Source organism: Balaenoptera musculus, chromosome 2, assembly GCF_009873245.2.
Source record: "Balaenoptera musculus isolate JJ_BM4_2016_0621 chromosome 2, mBalMus1.pri.v3, whole genome shotgun sequence".
Lineage (NCBI taxonomy): Eukaryota > Metazoa > Chordata > Mammalia > Artiodactyla > Balaenopteridae > Balaenoptera > Balaenoptera musculus.
The window spans coordinates 70170103-70188826 of record NC_045786.1 but is presented as its reverse complement, the minus strand read 5'-3'; the positions used below and the strand labels follow the sequence as shown (position 1 = coordinate 70188826).

Below are 18724 nucleotides of genomic sequence, written 5' to 3'. Positions count from 1 at the left end.
CCTAGCACTGATCTTCAATAGGGAAATCGGGCCCCTGCACTTTAGAGGACCCCGCTCTGCCTCTCTCTAAAATCTGTGGGACCAAGAGGACGTGGTCTTCTAAAGTCTGTGGACCTTACCCCTGCCTCATCTAGGCCGTGCTCTGGGCACCCAGCACCCTACAAGTCCTTGCCCATCTCCTTCTTTGATCGCACAGCCACGGGGCTCACGCTGGGCCCTGCAGAAGGTGTGGGATTAGCAGGTCTCCTATTCTCCCACTGTTCTGACCCCTCTGGGCCCACTTCTACCCACTCCCACCCTGAACTGACTTGAAAACCCTGCCACTTTCCTTTTTGAATCCTAGTTCCAGGTGCCTTTGGGACAGACTGCAAAAGATAATGAGCCCTCGAGAAACCCAGGCTGACTTATACACACACACACACACACACACACACACACACACATACACAGAGTTATTTGCATTTCAGCAGGAGAAGAAACCAGAACGACTTGAGGAAACAAGATGAATGCCAAGTCTTGACCAGTCCACACTCCTCAGCACCTGCCCAGATTAGACCACAACGGTCAATGATAGCCCATGGCAAAGCAGGGACAGACGGACATGTCTTTGGGAGAGGTGGCAGGAGAGGGTCAGTACCTGAGAAGCCAGTGCCCTTCTCTGTCCTCTTACCGGGTCTCTTTAACCAGAAGCTTCCGAATGAAGTCCTTGGCCAGCTCGCTGGTCTGGCTGAAGAACTCCTCATCAAAGTTGTAACTCACTGCTGTGATATTTGCCAGTGTGTCCTGCTTCGTGTCTCCCAGAAAAGGGGATGCTCCACTGAGGCTGGGCGCACAGAGAGGAAACACGTGACTGTGGGAAAGTAGATGAAAGCGGGGGTGACGGACTCAGGGAACCCTGACTCGTACTGCTGCGTGGGCATGGGAGGCTCCCCGCAACCCTGCTGCCCCCTCTGGGGGGGCCAGTCAGCAACTTTTCAAATGAGTCCAGTTCAATACACTTTATGGAGCCCCTGTGACAGAGGGAAGTACCTGTGATACAGAGAAACCGTGTCTTCAAGGGACTCGAAAGAGGAGGGGAGACAAACAGAGAGCCCTGGCTCTTCATAATCCCCAGCAGAGCACAGAATAAAATAGAAGGCCAGACAAAGGGCTGGGGGAGCACAGGACAGAGGGGAGGTCCAGAGCAGGCTTCATGGGAGAGCTGACATTTGCATCAGTTGTGTCCTGAAGAATGAAGAGTTTGTCAGCAGTCACAGAAGGAGTTGGAGGGTCTTCTAGGCTAAGGGAGCAGCTTGAGCAAAGCCTGAGAGGTGTGGCAATAGATGGGCCGTTAGGGACCGGAAGGGTGAGTGATGTTCCCCTGCAGGGTTTGTGGGGAATGTGTTGTTCAAATAGTGACTCCTGAATCTACTGTCTCCTGACTCATATTCCAGATGTGCCATTGTCCCAGAGGTCCCTGTGCCCTACCCTAACCCTCCACGCGCTCCCTGCCTTGATTAATGATGTCACTTCATGAACGTACCCAAGCTAGAAACACAGCAGTCATCTTTGACTCTTCCTCCCATTCCCTCACCATTTCTATTGGTTCCATTTCCTAAATACCTCTTAAAGGTCATCCCTACCTCCACTGACACTTCCTTGGGATAGTGAAAGCAAGGTACCCTGGAAAAAAATCTGATATTTCAATCCTGGATTTGAATCCCAGCTCTGCCACTCATGTATGAACCTAGGAAAGTTACTCAACCTCTCTGAGCTGCAGTTTCCTCATCTGTAAACTGAAGAAAATAAAAGTCTCCACCTCACATGACTGTTGTGAATAAATATATATAAAATGTTGAAGAATAAATATATATAGACTGTTCCGTGCAATCCTGGCCCATACTAAGAACTCTGGAATTGATGGCCATTATTATTGTCATTGTTAGCACACAAAGAACCCTCTATGACTCCCTGTTTTCTATAGAATCACATCTAAACTGCTGAGCAAGGCATCAGAAGTTGGTCCACACGCTCCATATATTTCACCACACTTACCAAGCTCACTGCTCCCTTCCTCGGCTGGGACAGCCCTTCCTTCCCTTTCCACCAGGAGAATTCACCTCATTCCTTCTAGCCCAGTTCAAATCAATCTCTCTCACTTCTCTGTCTCCCCCTCCCCCTCTCCCATTAAACCTTCTGCAGGCCCAGCAAACCAGTGGCTCTTCCATCTGTGTCTCACAAAGCCATGTTCATACCTAAAGGATAACCTTGGTCCCACTGGGTAAGAGTTCGCCATCCGGTGTCTCCCACACACACAGGGAGCTCCAGGCAAGTGGGACAGATTCTCCTTCACGTAGTATCCTGAGTGCCTGGCACAGTGCCCGCCATGGAGCAGGCAGTCAATAACCTGTACGGAATTCAATGAGCTACAAGAAGATTGTGTGCCCTGGAGACACTGGAATTCCATACTCTTTTAATATGGAAACCAGAGTTCTGAAGATATCAAGGTGTCAAGAGTCAACATCTGAATATTCTGGCTCTAATCTGGAACCATACAGCAATGCAGCAAATTCTCTCTCTCTGCAAATTCCTCCTTCAGATTCCTCCAGGGCTTTTAAAAAATACTGATGCCCAGACCCCACTCCTAGCGATTCTGATTTCATAGATCTGGAGGGGGGCCTGGGCCACAGTAGATATTGAAAGGTCTGATGTGCAGCCAGGGTTGAGACCCTCTGCTGCAGCTCGGGGGACAGGATGGGCGGGGCGGGGGGCGGGTTGTCTACCACATCGCACAGAGCTCCCAGTCCAAGGGGAGTCAGAGGGATGCTTTACAGGGATGTTGAGAGAGTTGAGTGCTGGTGCCCCATCCTTCATCCCCTCTGGCTGTGGGCTGCCTCTTACCCAGAGTGCCATAAAAATACCATTTGCCAGGAGTGCTGTGAGAGGAAACAGTTGGGAAGTACTGATGAAATGAACACCAACTGATCAGCCGTGTCTGTGTCTGAGCAGTGCCGGGAAGTTTGCACGTCGGCTTATTTAACCCTCACAGCACACCCGTGGCAGGAAGTTTGTGATTCCTACTTTTCTGATGAGAAAAACAGGCCCAGAGATTAAGTCTCTGCCCCAGGCCACAGAGATGGAAAGTGACAGGTCCACTACCGGATGCAGGAAATCTCTGCTGAAGCACTTAATACTTCAGAGACAGGAAAGAGAGACTCTGGGGAAAAGGGAAGAGAGAGAATGTGAGAGCAAAAGGGATCTCGAGAGAGGCAGGGGAAAAGGCAGAGAAAGAAGAGGCAGGGTCGGGAAGGGCATGGCAGCTTGAGGGCTGTCCCCAAGGCTTCGGAGTGAAAACTGACATTTTCACAGGAAACCTGGGTCTGGGAGAGGCTGAGCGGTGGATCCCCGACCACAGGAGGGATGCAGACACAGGATGGAGGGCTGCAGGCTGCTCTCCTGGGTTCCTGCCCAACCCCAAGCCCAGGGTCAACTGTATGAAATGGAGCTGAGAGCACTTAGCCTCAGGTTTGCTGTGTGGCTCTAACACATCTGGTCACGGTGGGCACTCAGGAAATGTCAGTCTGTCTGTCTGCCTGCCCCCTCTCATCCCTCCCGCTCCCCCTGGATCTGAGCCGGGTCAGAGCCCTGGGATCAGTAATACTCACAGGATGTAGGTGATGACGCCGATGCTCCTGTAAAACAAAGAACAGTCAGGTCAGGGCTGCGTGGCTGTCGGCCCAGACCAGCGAGGGACTCCCCGCACGGTTCTGAGGGCCCTTGCAGGGAGCCCCCGGATGCCGTCTCAAGTCCCACGCCCCTCCCCACTCCGCTCTTCAGCAGCAGCCTGGGCCTTGTTTGGAGTCATCAAGCTCTGGACGTTGAGCCCAAGGACCCAGGTTCAAGATCAGACCCCTGCACATGCAGGCTGCGATGATCACCTCTGAGCCTCTTTCTCCTCTTAAAATGAGGATAATGGTAACTACCTCACAGGACCACTGGGAGGATTTTAGGAAACCACGTGATCAAGCTGCTTAGCCAACTGTAAAGCATGGTTCACATGAAATGAGCCCCATCTGTGCAGAGAATCCATCACGGCAGTTATCCCCCCGGCCCAGCACAGCACCTAGAACATAAGAGGCTCCCGGTGATCACTTGCTTGACTGATGGAATGAGCTACTGTCACTACCATCTTTATCGTGGCTGCAGCAGGCCTCGGGTGAGCCTGCACCTCCAGCCTCGCCTCTCCCCTTGTTCTCTGCCTCGGCCGTGTGCTAACTGGCCGCAGGTCCAGCACACCCAGAGCAGCCAGAGGCTCTGAAAGGTCAGTGTGAAGGAAGAGGTTTTCACGGTCAAGGGGGATGTCAGCCAGAGCCGGGGTCTGGGCCACCTGGGCGGCCTGTACAACTTACCACATGTCAGCCTCCAGGCCCAGGGGCTCATAGTTCACAATTTCTGGAGCTGAAAGAAACCATGTTGAAGAGTCAGCAGGGGTATGAAAATGAGAAGAGATGATCGTAAGGCATTTTAGGGAATTGGGTGCCAAATGTCTCCATCCTGAATCCTCACTAAGGAAAATCAGAGAGGCAGATGGGGTTAATCTGGGTCTAAGGATTTTGAGGAAGGGAGTTGCCTTTTATCCTGATAGTGAGGAAGACGGGACAAAGGGACTCCTGGAAAAGGAAGAGGAGGGTGGGGAGAGGAAGATGCGGGAGGGGACAATGGGGCCTAGAACAAAGCCTGCTTTAGAACTCTCTGCTGGAAACCAGTCAGGTCAGCGCTGGAAGGTGATGGAGGAGAAAAGGAGGCAGAGAGGGAATCCACACTCCTCTGAGTCTGTCTGAAAGAGGGCAACTCCCACCTGAGGAGCAGGAGGACATTCTGGTGGCCACTGAGGTGATGAGCCTGGGGTGCCCAAGGGGCATCCAGAGGAAGATGTCCAGGAACAGGCTGGGAATTGCAGGTGGGGGTGGGGTGGACCAGAGCCATCACATAGGCGGAAACAGGAGCCGTGCGAATGCTGCCATGACCAGGGGAAGGTGCAGAGTCTAGGAAAGAAGACTCTACCCGGGACAGAAGAGGACCAAATGGTGCCTGGTGATCAAGTCCATAAGCCCCGGAAAGCAAGTGTTGAATTTCACACTCACTGCAGTGCCCAGAGAGTGCTGAGTGTGGGCACTGGAGATAAGGGTGCAGACGTCTCTTTAAAAAAGCTTGGTGATGAAATAGAGAAGAAAGAGAGGATGATAACTAGAGAAGGGAGAGGGATTGAGACTTTTTAGCCCCTCCCCACCTTTTTCCACCTTGGAAAAAGGTGGGGAGGGGCTTCCCTGGTGGCGCAGTGGTTGAGAGTCTGCCCGCTAATGCGGGGGACACGGGTTCGAGCCCTGGTCTGGGAGGATCCCACATGCTGCGGAGCAACTGGGCCCGTGAGCCACAACTACTGAGCCTGCGTGTCTGGAGCCTGTGCTCCACAACGGGAGAGGCCGCGATAGTGAGAGGTCCGCGCACCGTGATGAAGAGTGGCCCCCGCTTGCTGCAACTGGAGAAAGCCCTTGCACAGAAACGAAGACCCAACACAGCCAAAAATAAATAAATAATAATTTTAAAAAAAGAAAGAAAGAAAAAGGTGGGGAGTGGGAAAGGCTAAGTTTGTTCATCTAGAATAATATCAAAACCTCTGCATCTATAGGATGTGCCCCCCATCCCACCCTCCCAGATTCAGGGAACCACTCTCCTGGCTTACTTTTCAGCTTCCTAAAAATGATGCCATACTGCATGTGATCTACTGTCACTTGACTTTTTTTCCCCACTCAACATGATGCTTCTAGCATTCACTGAATGTTCATCCATGGTTTTTCATCTTCACTGCTATATAATAGTCCATTGTGTGACTATAGATCATCTTCTAGTCATTCTCTTGGTGATCATTTGGATGGTTTCCACTTCTTTTATTCTTTTATTATATTATTATCTTTTATTGGAAAAACATTGCTATGAAATTTTTTGTACCTGTCTCCTGAGACCCACATGAAAGACTTTCTCTAGGACAGTGATATTCAAAGTGCAGTCTGCAGGCAAACAGTCTGCAGACTGTCACTGGTCCTGACAAGATATGTACAGAAATTGACAGTAAGCATTTAGAGACTTGCATAGCAATTTGACATTGCTGGGACACTCAAACTGTGATCACTTTTCTAGGAATTTATTTTTATTGTATCTTACTGAACAAGCAGTCCAGGATAGACTTTTTTTTTCAAGTGGTTCACCATAGAGAGTTTGAGGAGCACAACTCACTTTCTTTTTTTTTTTTTTTTTTTTTTTTTTAATGGTTTGTGAAGTTTTGTGCTTGAGATTTCTTTCTTTTTTTTTTTTTAATTTTATTTATTTATTTATTTATTTATGGCTGTGTTGGGTCTTCGTTTCTGTGCGAGGGCTTTCTCTAGTTGCAGCAAGTGGGGGCCACTCTTCATCAAGGTGCGCGGGCCTCTCACTATCGCAGCCTCTCTTGTTGTGGAGCACAAGCTCCAGATGCGCAGGCTCAGTAATTGTGGCTCACGGGCCCAGTTGCTCCGCAGCATGTGGGATCTTCCCAGACCAGGGCTCGAACCCGTGTCTCCTGCATTGGCAGGCAGATTCTCAACCACTGCGTCACCAGGGAAGCCCACAACTCACTTTCTAGTGCTCATCTGCTCGATATACATACACACTCATTTCTGTCCTTCAAGTGCTTTTGTTTGTCCATTTTCATCTGTGTTTTTCATCTTTTCTTGTCTTTTTTTTTTAAATCGCTTTTTGTTAGTTTTCTTATTGTTTTTTTCCCCAACTTCTATTTTTGTAATGGCTACCCCTGAGACTTTACTATGAATATCAAATAAATTCTAGCATAAATCAATATTTTGACCCTCCTCTAACAATACAAGAAACTTAGAACACTAATTACAAGTACTCTGTCCTAGCTAACATTATTTTCTTCAGTTTCTAGTTCTTTTTTTCAATCCTACAATTAAAGCTTCATCATCACCATCATCGTTATCATTATTTAGGAAAGAAAATAATTATATTTGCCTAATGTTTTACTGATTTCTTTGCTCCTATTACTGCTTGCATTGAGAACTCCCTTCAGAGTCATTTTCCTTAATTCAGAAATACATCTTTTAGCAGTTCCACTAATGAAGGTCTACTGGAGGTTAACTGTTTTTATTGTTTTGTCTTTTTTGTTGTTGTTCTTTTTTGTTTTTGCTTTTTTTCTGAATCTCTTACCTTCATTCTTGAAATATAGTTTCTCCACAGTTATGGGGTTTTTATTTTTCCTCAGCTCTTTGGAGATTATATTCTATTGGACATTGGTTTCCATTGTTGTTTTGAGAAGTATGCTGTCAGTCCAGTTATTGGTTTTTGTTTGTTTATTTTTGTTTTTTGTAGGTAACCTGTCTTTTCTCTCTGGCTGATTTTTAAGATCGTCTCTTTGTATCTGGTGCCCTGTACTTTAACTATAATGTGTCTAGGTATAGAGTTTTTTTCTGATTGATATACATCGTCCTTTCTGTATCTGGGGATGCATGTTTTTACATTAGTTCTGAAAATTCTCAGCCGTTCTATTCAGATATTGCTCCTGTATTGTCTTTATTCCCTCACCCAGGAATCCAAATAGACCTATGTTAGGCTTCTTGTTTTAAACTTATTTCACTTATCCTCTCTTTAATATTTCTATATCTTTGTCACTCTGTGGTATTCTAGCTGATTTTTTCCAGCTCAGTCTTCCAATTCTTTAATTCTCTCCTCAGCTGTGTATAATCTGCTGTTTGCCCCATCCACTGAGTTTTAAATTTCAATGAGTATATACTGAATTTCTTAAAGTTCTATCTGGTTCTTTTAAAAATTTGCCTGGTCATTTTTGAGTCTCTTGTTGCCTGCTCATTCTTATGAGTCTACCTGTTATTTCTATATACATTCCATTTATTTTATAGTCAACATCTGATAATTTTAATATCCTACATCCTTGAACATCTAAATCTTGCTAGTCTCTGATAAATGCTGATATGTATACTTGCCTTTAGGAGAGGTCCTCCTATTGAATATTCTTGTTGCTCACAGCTCCAGTTCTATGTTCATTTCACTCGATTTTCAAGGTAGGACAAGTGATGCTGAAGGACTTACTACATTTAAAGATTTATCTTACTTCCTATGAGTCCAGAATTGCATGAAAAATAATATTTTTCTCAAGCATCCAGTTTTGTAGTGAGAGGACCTTTTGGAAGACCTGGTCCACCACACTCCCAGAAGCTGACACTTCTTAACCCTGGTCTCAGGTTAAAATTTCAAAGAATGGTGGGAATAGGGAAGAGTGGTTGTAACCTGTGTTCAGAGATCTTGGGAAAAGGAAGTCATCATAATTTGGTCAGGGGCTTAGAGAAACCACCCTATATATCTGTAAGGTGCAAATAAGACCAGTTCTGGGCTGGAGCTGTATCACACTGGCTCACAAGAGTCAACTGTGTGCATCTTTGCCCAACTCTGAATTCAGTGACAACATGTTGGTAGGTTGAAATTGGCAGATGCTATTCAACCTAATTAGAGTTGTATTCTGTTTTGTGTTGAGACCTGGTTGTTAGACATTTACCAGTATACCACTGGGAAAAACCCTCCACAGTCTGGCTCCGCCCATCAATATCCCACTGACACTGCCAGCCCGTGTAAACCCTCTGATCCATCTAGAGTGGGCAGTGAATGGTCCCTGATAAATGCACTCATTCTGGCCCTTCACCCCTGCTGTGGTACCTCTGAACCCAGGACGTGCACCTCCTCTACCCTGGCTCCTTCCCGACCCCCCTTAGATCCTCCCACACCCACAGCGCCAGCACTTTGTCCCTCACTGACTCAAGGCCAGGACTGATCCCACTGACCTTGTGAGAGTGGATATCTTGTCTGAACAGTCTTTCAGAGCTGTCTATATCACTCCCTTTACACTTAACCACATCCTGTCTCGTGTCACCTTTTCCAGGACTGCCCTGAATTTCTAGTTGAACCATTTATTATCATTCAACACTTGCTATGAACTTAAATAAACATGCATTTTTACCACATATGTGAATGGCGGGCAGCAACTGCTATCTTGGATGAAGTTTGAGACTAGACACCTGCACCCCAGGTTCAAGTTGGCCCTGCCACCAACTCACTGGGTGTGCCAGTCTGAGTGTGGCTTCTTACCGTCACTGTGTCCCCAGTACCTAATATCTGTCATTTAGTAAGTGGAGAATAACCATTGGTTGACCTTAAGTCAAATCCCCTAGCTCTCCGAGTCCACATTTAAACTAGATCAGGTGATCTGAAAACATCCTTTCAGCACTCTTATTTGATGGTTTGATGTCTTGTTTCCAAAACTAAATTGTACGCTCCTTGAGGGCAAGGTCTTCTTATAGAGACAACGTGGTCTAATGGAAAGAGCACAGGCTTTGATGTTGGATGTATCTGTTTTTGAATCTCTGCTCTACCACCTACCAGTTGTTTTGCCTTAAACAAGGCACTTGATGGAGAAGACATTTTAAGTCTGATTCATTAGATCCTATAAGGATTAATTTAGACAATGTCTGTAGAGCACCAGGCATAGTGCCTGGCACACAGCAAGGTTTCCCTGTCAGGGGGTCTGTGGGGCCTCTGCAGTTTCATTCCACAGTGGCTGCAGAGCTGGTATGTGTGGCCTGAAAATCTATCAGGGTTGATGTTCTGATGCATCCCGTCTTCCTTTTTGATTAGACTGTGGTCAGAAGTTTGAGCCCCCAGGCTTTGAGGAGACCATTCCCTCCCTCCATCTCTAAGACCACTCCAACTCCCAAAGCAGAGAGATGTTGGTTCTGAACTCTCATTCCTTTCCCCTCTGCAAAGCTGTTTCTTTATGACCATCCCCCCTCCCCCCAACCTGTGGTGCAAGTCCCACCAGGCCTGGGCCAAGGCTGAGAGCCACAGAGGGAAGACAGAGCCGCCAGGGCTCTGCTGGAGCTGGGCCTCCTGTGCGTGAATGAAGGCCAGGCACACAGGAGAGGCAAGCAGGTGAATCTGGCATCTGGCAGATGATTTCCCTTCTCTTTTTCAGGAAATCAAAAGCTACTCCAGAAAAGGTTGAGTTTGTGGGAATGCAAGAGGGCGAGGTAATTTTAAATGTTCATAATCTCTTCTAAGAGCAGGCAGTGGAGCCAGCTCTGGGAGGATTTAACTCTGCAAAGGCCTCTAGCCCCACCTGGCCTCTCACTGCCCCACTGGGCGCTCAAAGCCAGCGCCTGGACCCTCATCCAGAGGCCAATGAGACATTTCCTTCCCCACCCATTAGATTTCTAGGGGGTCTCCAAGGCATCATCTCTCAGCCCACAGGCCACAGCCCCAGACGCAGGGTTTGCTACTGGGATTTCTCTACCTCTTGATCCCAGATTCTCAGTTGGGAGAGAAACAGGCCTAAAACTCACCAACAAATTCTGGCGTCCCAAAAATGTTCTTAAATTCAACTCCATCTTCTATTTCATGAGCCAGGCCAAAGTCAATCAGCTTGATGTGTGGAATGGGAATATTCTTGTCCAACAACATAATGTTTTCTGGCTGGAGAACAAAAAAAGAGAAGAAAAGGGATAAAAGAAAAGATGGTAATTAAAGCCCTATTTTATGTTTTTGCTTTGGTTTTGGGGTGGGGTTTGGTGTTCTTTTTTGGGACACCAAAACTGCATAAACACTTTCTTGTTTTTGTGTCCTCAGTCTTCTCCTGTGAACTCAAAAACAGCCACAACGCCAAGGGCAAGGCCTGGGTTTTACCAAACCTGCTGCTGACAGCAGAACCAGACTCTGGCTTTAATCCTGTTTCTGTCTCTGAACGGCAGATCCCTTTAATGCAGTGCCTCTGTTTCCCCATCTGTCAAATGGGGCCAGGGAGATACTTGCAGTGTTTCCTGTAAACAAAACCACTGCCTCTCTGGGTGTATGTGGGTGGGGAGGGGCACTGCAACGTAGCCTCACTTTACATATGGCTTACTGACCTCCATCTTCCTGACCACCTCTTTCCCCCGGCCGGTCAGCTTCCTGTGGACAACACCCCCCTCCTCTAGACTAACGGTGTGGCTCACACTTCTCTACGTTTAACTAACATTGGCCCTCGGTGGGACACAGGAAAAAAACACCTAATTTCCAGGGAAAATACCAGCTGCCCAGACTATTCCCAGCCCAGTAAAACAGCTGCCAGATCTAACACAATAATGGGGGTGTGTGTAGGTGGGGGGACAGCCCTGCCCTGGCCTCACTCAGCCCAGGCTCCCAGTGAGGCTAGAACAGGATCCTGAGCCCAGCCTTCTCACTCCCACCCAACCACTCAGGGCACTCAGTGGGTGAGCAGTCCCTCTGATTCATCTTCTTTCCTCTTGCTCCTCACCAGGACCATCCTAGATCCCATTCGAAATGGAATGCCTTGAAAACACACATCTACACAAAAACTGGTACACAAATGTTCACAGCAGCATATTCATAATAGTCCCAAAGTGGAAGCAACGTAAATATCCATCAACTGATGAGTAGGTAAACAAAACGTGGTACATCCATACAGTGGAATACTATTCAGCCATAAGAAGGAATGAAGGCGGAGAAAAAAATAAAAAGGAATGACGTACTGATACATGCTACACCGTGGATGAACCTTGAAAACATGGTGCTAAGTGAAAGATCAGTCACCAAAAACCGCAGATTATACGATTGCATTTATATAAGATATTCAGAATAGGCAAATCCACAGAAACAGAGTAGATAAGGAGTTGCGTAGGACTAGGGGATTGGGGAGTGACTGCTAATAGGTACGGGGTTTCTTTTGGGGGTGATGAAAATGTTTTAAAATTGATTGCAGTGTTAGTTGTACAACTTTGTAAATTGTAGACTTTAAATGGGTGAATTACATGCTAGGTGACATATAAATCTCAATAAAGCGGTTTTAAATCAATAGATAAGTAAATAAATAAGTGTTTAAGAAAACTGAATGTCCCTGTTTCTCAAAGTACTGGAGAATTTCCCACCTTGCACTTTTGCTCTCATCATCTGCTCTACCTGGAAAGCCTCTGCTCAATCTCTGCCCACTGAAATCCTAGCCAGGCTTCAAAGGCTAACTCAGTCCACCTCTTCCTTGAAACCTTTCCTCAGCAGCACTGAGTCTTCTCCCCCCACCCACAGACGTGAACCCTCCCTCCCCCGGGGCCCCTTCATGCTCATTGGAACCTTTCTGCTATGACAGTTGTCACACTCTCTCTTGTCCGACAGTCCTCGATGTCTGTCCTCGATGCCCTACTGGACCCTCAGCTGGAGGGAGGATTCGGGTCTTTGCATCTCCGCCCCCGCAGCGCAGAGCTCAGAGGCGGGCAGGTGGAGGGTGGCCCTAAAAGTTGGCTGAACTGATTCTGAATCTGCGTTGAAGACACCCCAGGTGTCCCCATCCTGAACTTCCCGGCTCCCTGGTCTCTGTGACCTCACTTCACAGTGGCTGGAAACTTTCACTCAAGTGAGTTGGATGAGGAATCCCTCCTTTTTTTTTCCTTTTTTAAAAAAACAATATAATATGTTTCCTTTTGCATTTTAAAAGTGTGTTTATTCTTTTCCCCCTCTGGAGATTTCTCTCAGCTTATTTTGAAAATGTGTCAAAGTCCTTTCCCAAGGCAGGGCAACTCCTTACACTCTGCAGAAAGGAGAGTGAGGGCAGGGGGAGGTCAGGACACAGGATGCAGGCTGGGGGCCCCCTCCAGTGCCCTGACCCGGCCCTCCGGTGGCTGCCCAGGGACCCCAAGCATGCTGGCACCCCATGTGGTGAGCTGCACCCTCCCCGCTGCCCACCATCTCCTGAGCAGGGGGCTTCTCCTCCCTCCATTCCACCACGTTCCTCAGCCACCTTTTGGGAACTTCTCTCTTCCTGGGAACGGCCCTGAGGCTTCTCCCTGGGGCTGAGGGGCCCGGCCCGGGTCCTCCTGACCACCACCCAAAACCTGCTGAACAGGGCTGGGAGCCGCAGTGGACAGAGGCAGACACACTAGCCCTGGTGGGCCCCAGGACTGGGGAGCAGTAGGGACGGGGGGCAGGGACCCCACAGGAAGGAAGGAGGAACAATTGGAGGCAGGATTCTCCCAGGCATTCCTGGAGAATCCCTGGGAGAATCCCAGGAGATTCTCCCTAAGAAGTGAGAAGCGTCCTTGCCTCGCATCCTCTCACCTCGGTGGCCCGCAGTCCAGGGGAAACAGCCTCTCCACTGGCTTGTGAGAACCTCCGTGCAAGGCCACGTTTTCTCACCTGAGTCCCATCTGTCCCCTGCCCCACCCCAAGAACCTATCACACAGCAGGTGACTGCTCCCCTGCGTGGGCCACTCTCCCTGCACTGTCCCTACCCCCAACCTGGCTAATTCCTATTCACATTTCAGCAAAAATAGTACCTCCTCCAGAAAGCCACCCCTGCTCCCCACACCCGCCACTTCCCCAGTTCCCATCAAACCCTGCACTTCCCCTGTTTCAGTGCTTTTCCCACTGCCTCGAGCTTGTCAGTTTACTGACCTGTCTGCCCCACTGGGCTAAGAGCTTCCCGAGGGTTTAACTCCTATCAACTACCCAAAGGTTAGCATAGAGCCTGACATCCACCAGGTGCTCAGTAAATGTTCCCCGAGTGAAGGCAGGCGCCATTTAGTAAATCCCTACAATGTGCAGGTCCAGTGCTAACCAGGCACATGACATACTTTATACCTCACTGACCCTCTCACTACTTTATACGGTGGGTGTTTATCATTCCTCTTTCTTAGGAAAAGAAACCAAAACTGAGAAAATACTGACTCATGGACCAGGGAGTTTAACCTCTACTTGTCCGACTCCAAAGCCTGTGCTCCTAACCACTAGACTAAATGGTCCCCCTTCCCTGCTTCTCAAGGGTCCTGGGAATCTATCCCAGGAAGAAGTGGGAATGCAGCTTGGGCCTAGCAGCCTGGGGCAAATTCGCACCCTGGCTCAGGCACAGCTATTTTCTTGCCCCGACACCTGTTTCCCATCCCAGGATGCCTTTCTTCCTGTGATGCTTTCACCCTGGTGAGCAGCCCAAGCCCCGCCCTTGGCCTGGCCCTTGTGCTGTGTCCAGAGACTCAGAAAGAAGCGTCAGGACCTCCTGGGCTGAACCTCCTTTCAGTGAGGAAACAGAGGTCCTGTCAAAGAGAGTCCCAAGATAGGTCTGCATAAGGTGATGGGGGTCTAGGGGTTTCAGGCTGGGAGGTGGCCCCAGTACAGCAGGAATGCTCTGCTAGGTGGCGGAGACCTGGGTCCTTGTCCCCACCTCACTCACTACTCGCAAGTTGGATCATTTGGACCAGATGCACCTTCAGCTCAGACCAGCCCTGACTGGGAGTACACAGAGGTCACAGGCTCCCTGCCACCAATGCTTCCTACTCCCTGCCCAGGCTACCAAGGAGATTCTAGGCTGGCCAGGGGATCTGGACCCCATATCTGCAGCTTCTCCGACTTTCAGCAAGGCTTCCTTCTTGCTATCCCAACCTCCAGTAATAATCTGATGAGGCAAGGAAGCAAGGCAGGGACTGACATTTACTGTACATCTACCAAGGCAGGCATTGCGCTAGTGCTCTACGTCATCCTTGCAGCCACCCTGAGTGGTAGGTACTATTATCAACCCCATTCCACAGATGAGAAAACAGAGGCCTAGAATGATAAAGCATGTACCCAAGGTCCAATGGCTCATAATGGCAGAGTCAGGATGAGCTTCCCGGGAAGTCCAGCTCCTGCCCTCTCCACCACAGCACCCTATTTGGTTAAATATCTTCAGTGGTCCTACTGACCACCAGAGAAAGTCCAAATGCCCTGCCTGATATTTGAGGCATTTGAGCCTCTGCACTTTCCAGCCTCACTGCCCATCACTTGCCTGCACCTGTCCTATATCACCTCAGGGTGAGCATTACCAGGCCCAGGACGACATCTCTATTCCATCCTTTACTCTGGCTCTTCCTCTTGCCTAGAACGCCCTTCCTACTCTTTCTCACACTTTCAGAGCCTATCCCCTATCTCTGCCTCCTTTTATTCCCTTGCTTTTCAATGAAGCAGCCCCTGACCTTGTGCTCTAACCCCCTCAGCACCGAACATGCTTACGAGCGAGTGGCCCTAGTTGCAGGCTGTCTCTCGTATCGTGATGCAGCTTTCCGGGGTGGTAGCCTCCTTGGGAAAATTTCAATCAGTTTTAAGGTTCCTGGCATCCCCTATGGTATCTTGCATCCTGCATGTTTCATAACAATTTGCTGATGTGAACTGAAGGAATTGGGGGCTAGTGGCTCTTCCGTTTCTGCACCATGGAGGCCCTCGACCACTAGGGGCGCCCGAGAGCACGCCTCCCCACAGCGCTGGTATAAGGCTGCATCAGGAGGGAAAAGGGACTCAGGGAGGGTCTGAAGGGTGGTCTGAGGGCAGCAAAGAGGCAGTTCCCCCAGGGGTCTGGTCTAAGCTTCTTTGCTTTCCCGCTCCCCAGACAGGGTAGGGTGGTGGAAAAGAGCCCAGGCCTGGGTATTGGGAGATTCCAATTTCAACTCCACCACCCAAGGCTGTGTGAGCTTAAGTAGGCTACTTCCTCTCTCTGGGCCTCTGTCTCCCAACTCCAAAATAGACCCTGGATGATAGCCAAAGCCTCTTCAAGCTCTAGGCCCTGTAGCTGCCAGGTGGCACATCCTCCAAGCTGGCTGGGCCAAGTCCCTCTCCTCTGGGCCCCAAGGCAGGACCCGCAAAGCCTCAGGTCTCCTGGTTCCAGGGCAGGAAGGAAAAGCAGACTGCCAAGCCAGACTGCCCTTGGGATAGTGCAAGCCCATCCACACTCCCTCACTCCTGTCATTCTCCTCCAGCTTTACTTACTTCAACCAAATACTTCACCCACACACCTGACGTCACCTCCAAAGCACGGCTGGAGGAGGGGATCACGTTTCCATAGATGCTGCCACTGCCGAGCCCAGGGCCCAGGGCGTAGCCACCAGGAGGTGAAATTTTCCCCACCTGTTAAAATAAAGCCACCAGCTCAGCCCATCAGGCAGACAGCTGTGGGCCAATGTGCCCTTTAGCAGCCCAGTGGATCTGGCCTGAGGCACGTACTATGGTGCCATCTGGAAGCTGATCCTCCAGGGGGGACCCTTGTCGGGTGATCCCTACTGGCCTGGTACAGCATGTCTAAGAGTCCCTGCAGGATGAAAGCAGCCTCAGGGGATCTATCAAGTAAGGTGCCAAAGACCAGAGCTTAGAGTCAGGCCTGGGTTCAAATTCTACCTCTACCTCTCACAGTGAAACCTGAGCAAAGTCATTGGACCTCTTGGAGGCTTGGTTTCCCCATCTGCAAAATGGGAACACCTACCAAGGCATACAGTGTTCTGAGAATTCAGGGAGATGGTCCATGTAAGGAGCGGTGCCCAAGGAGATTTCAGAGCAGGGTGGCTATGTTTGCTCTCTCCTTTCAGGGATGCAGCAGTGACAACAGTCACCCCTGGGAACTTTACTGAATCCCTGCTGAATCTGAAGAACATGCCCTTCGCAGACCTGCCTCCTCCCCCACTCATCTTCTGCTTCCCTCCCCCCATCCCGTTTCACCCTCAGACTGACAATGTTGGGGCTGCAAGGGACCTCAGAGACCGTTTAGTCCCTTCATGCTGCAGAGCTGCCCAGAGAACTCAAGAAACTGCCAAGGATACCAAGCAAAGAGCAGAGCCCAAGTCTGCTGACCCTCGGCCCAGTGCCCTCTCCAGGTGCCTGCATGGCCTGCCCATCACCGGGTGAGGCTGCTCAGCTCAGCAGAGCTGGTGCCCAGCCAGGTCTGTGCTATGGGGACAAGGAAGCTGTCTAAGAACCTTCCCTGGAAATGTCAAGCACAGTCCCAGGTTATTCAGCAAGTGCTGGGCAACCTGAGAAAGCAGGGCCGCATGCTGCCAGGCCTCTGTGGGCAGGTTTCCATGGTGCTGCAGCAAATTCCCCCCCGCCACCCCCCAGCACACTGTAGATGAGACCACAGGCAGCCCTTCCCCACCAGGCTCCAGTGTGGCCCGGGCCCAACATCCAGCTTCATCGACATTCAAGGCCCTCCCACCTCTGGACAGCACACCCTCTGCTACATGCCAGCGGACCTTCATCACCCCCACCCCAACCTGCAGTTCACTCTGCTGGAATGCCTTCCTGACAAGCTTCCTCCCCTCTCACCACCCAGCTCCAACACTTCCCCACTGGAACATCTTCTGTGACCCCCTCCCTGCCAATACACACAGCTAGTTGTTTCTACCCAAGGGCCTGCAAGGTACACGGACATACCTCTGGCAGAGAATCAGCTGCACTACAACTACTCCCTTACATGTCCTCTCCCCACTAAGCTGAGGCCCCAGAGGAGGACAGGGGCTTTGCCTCTCTTTTCCATCCCTCGCACCCAAGAGGGGCTGCAATGTAGTAGGTGCTCAGGAATGGTTTACCAGGTAAAGGAATGAAAGAATCGGCGCAGTCATATGTGCGTCTCTTGCACAACCTGCTTTTAGGGAGTCAACATAGATAATGACTAAGAGCCTTAGAACCTGGGTTCGAATCCCAGTTTTGCCATTTACCAGCAGTCTGACACCAGGCAAGTTACTTAACCTCTCTCAGCCACAGGCTTCTCACTTGTAAATTAGGAGTAACAATAAAACCTACCTCAAGAGCGTTACTAAGAGGATCAAACAAGGCATATAAAGTGGCCTGTAGCCGTTGTCATCATCTCCGTGCTTATTTTCCTGATCTTGCCGCTCCTTTCCAGAGGTCTTTATCATCTGTGTATTGAACTCTTACCCATCTTTCCAGGCCCAGTCAAAATGCTATCTTCTCCAGGAAGCATCATCTGAATACCCAGCCCAGCCCTCCTTCCTTCTCCCAGCTCCACACTCGTGCAGCAATCTTGACCTGCAGCACCAAGCACTGCCAAGACCTTTATGTGTTAGTCTTGCCTCCCCCACTAGACTGCACACTTGCTGAGGGCAGGGCCTGCTCTTCCTGTGTTCCCAAAGGCACCCAATCTGAAGTTTCACGCATAGCAAAACCTACGGCACTTAGTTTACGAAGCGTTTACACACCTCTTACTTGATTCTCACGCTCTGAGGCAGGTACCGTCATCACCCCATTTTACAGATGAAGAAGTCGAGGCTCAGAGAGGTTAAACGCTTGCCCAAGATGCCTAAACGCTTGCCCAAGATGCCTGTGTGCTCTCCCCTCTCCCATGTTGCCTCGCTTCCTCCAGCTGATGTAAGGGTGCCCACTTAGATCACCCCTGCCGGCTGGCAAAGTTGGCATTTCCATCTCGGCTCTGGTAACTCACCAGCTTGCTGGTCCAGCTCCATGTTTTTCTTTCTTTTTTTAACTGATGCGTTCCTCTTTTTTTTTTTTTTGGCCGCATCAGGTCTTAGTTGTGGCACATGGGATCTTCATTGCAGTGCGCAAGCTCCAGAATGCTTGGGCTCTTCGTTGCGGCGTGGGTTTCTCTCTAGTTTCAGTGCTCTGTAGTTGTGGCGCACCAGCTCCACAGCACGTGGGCTCTGTAGTTTGCGGCATGCAGGCTCTCTAGTTGAGGCGCGCAGGCTCAGTTGCCCCGCGGCATGTGGGATCTTAGTTCCCCGACCAGGGATCGAACCCTTGTAACCTGCATTGGAAGGTGGATTCTTAACCACTGGACCACCAGGGAAGTCCCTCCAGCTCCATGTTTTTCCTAGAA

General features: G+C 49.7%; 1 protein-coding gene across 5 annotated transcripts in view; it reads right to left on the bottom strand.

Moving 5' to 3' along the window:
• DAPK2 (death associated protein kinase 2) overlaps positions 1 to 18724 on the bottom strand; it is a 125830-nt gene that overhangs the window by 18083 nt on the left and 89023 nt on the right. For 3 of the 5 annotated variants that reach the window (XM_036843247.1, XM_036843245.1, XM_036843246.1), the window contains exons 5-8: positions 10437 to 10566; positions 4389 to 4437; positions 3645 to 3671; positions 671 to 823 (exon numbers count right to left, since the gene is read on the bottom strand). In XM_036843247.1, the coding sequence (XP_036699142.1) occupies positions 671 to 823; positions 3645 to 3671; positions 4389 to 4437; positions 10437 to 10566 (359 nt within the window). Of the gene's footprint in view, positions 1 to 670; positions 824 to 3644; positions 3672 to 4388; positions 4438 to 10436; positions 10567 to 15896; positions 15995 to 18724 lie in introns of those variants that run through there. The other 2 variants (XM_036843248.1, XM_036843249.1) reach the window with 2 other exon arrangements.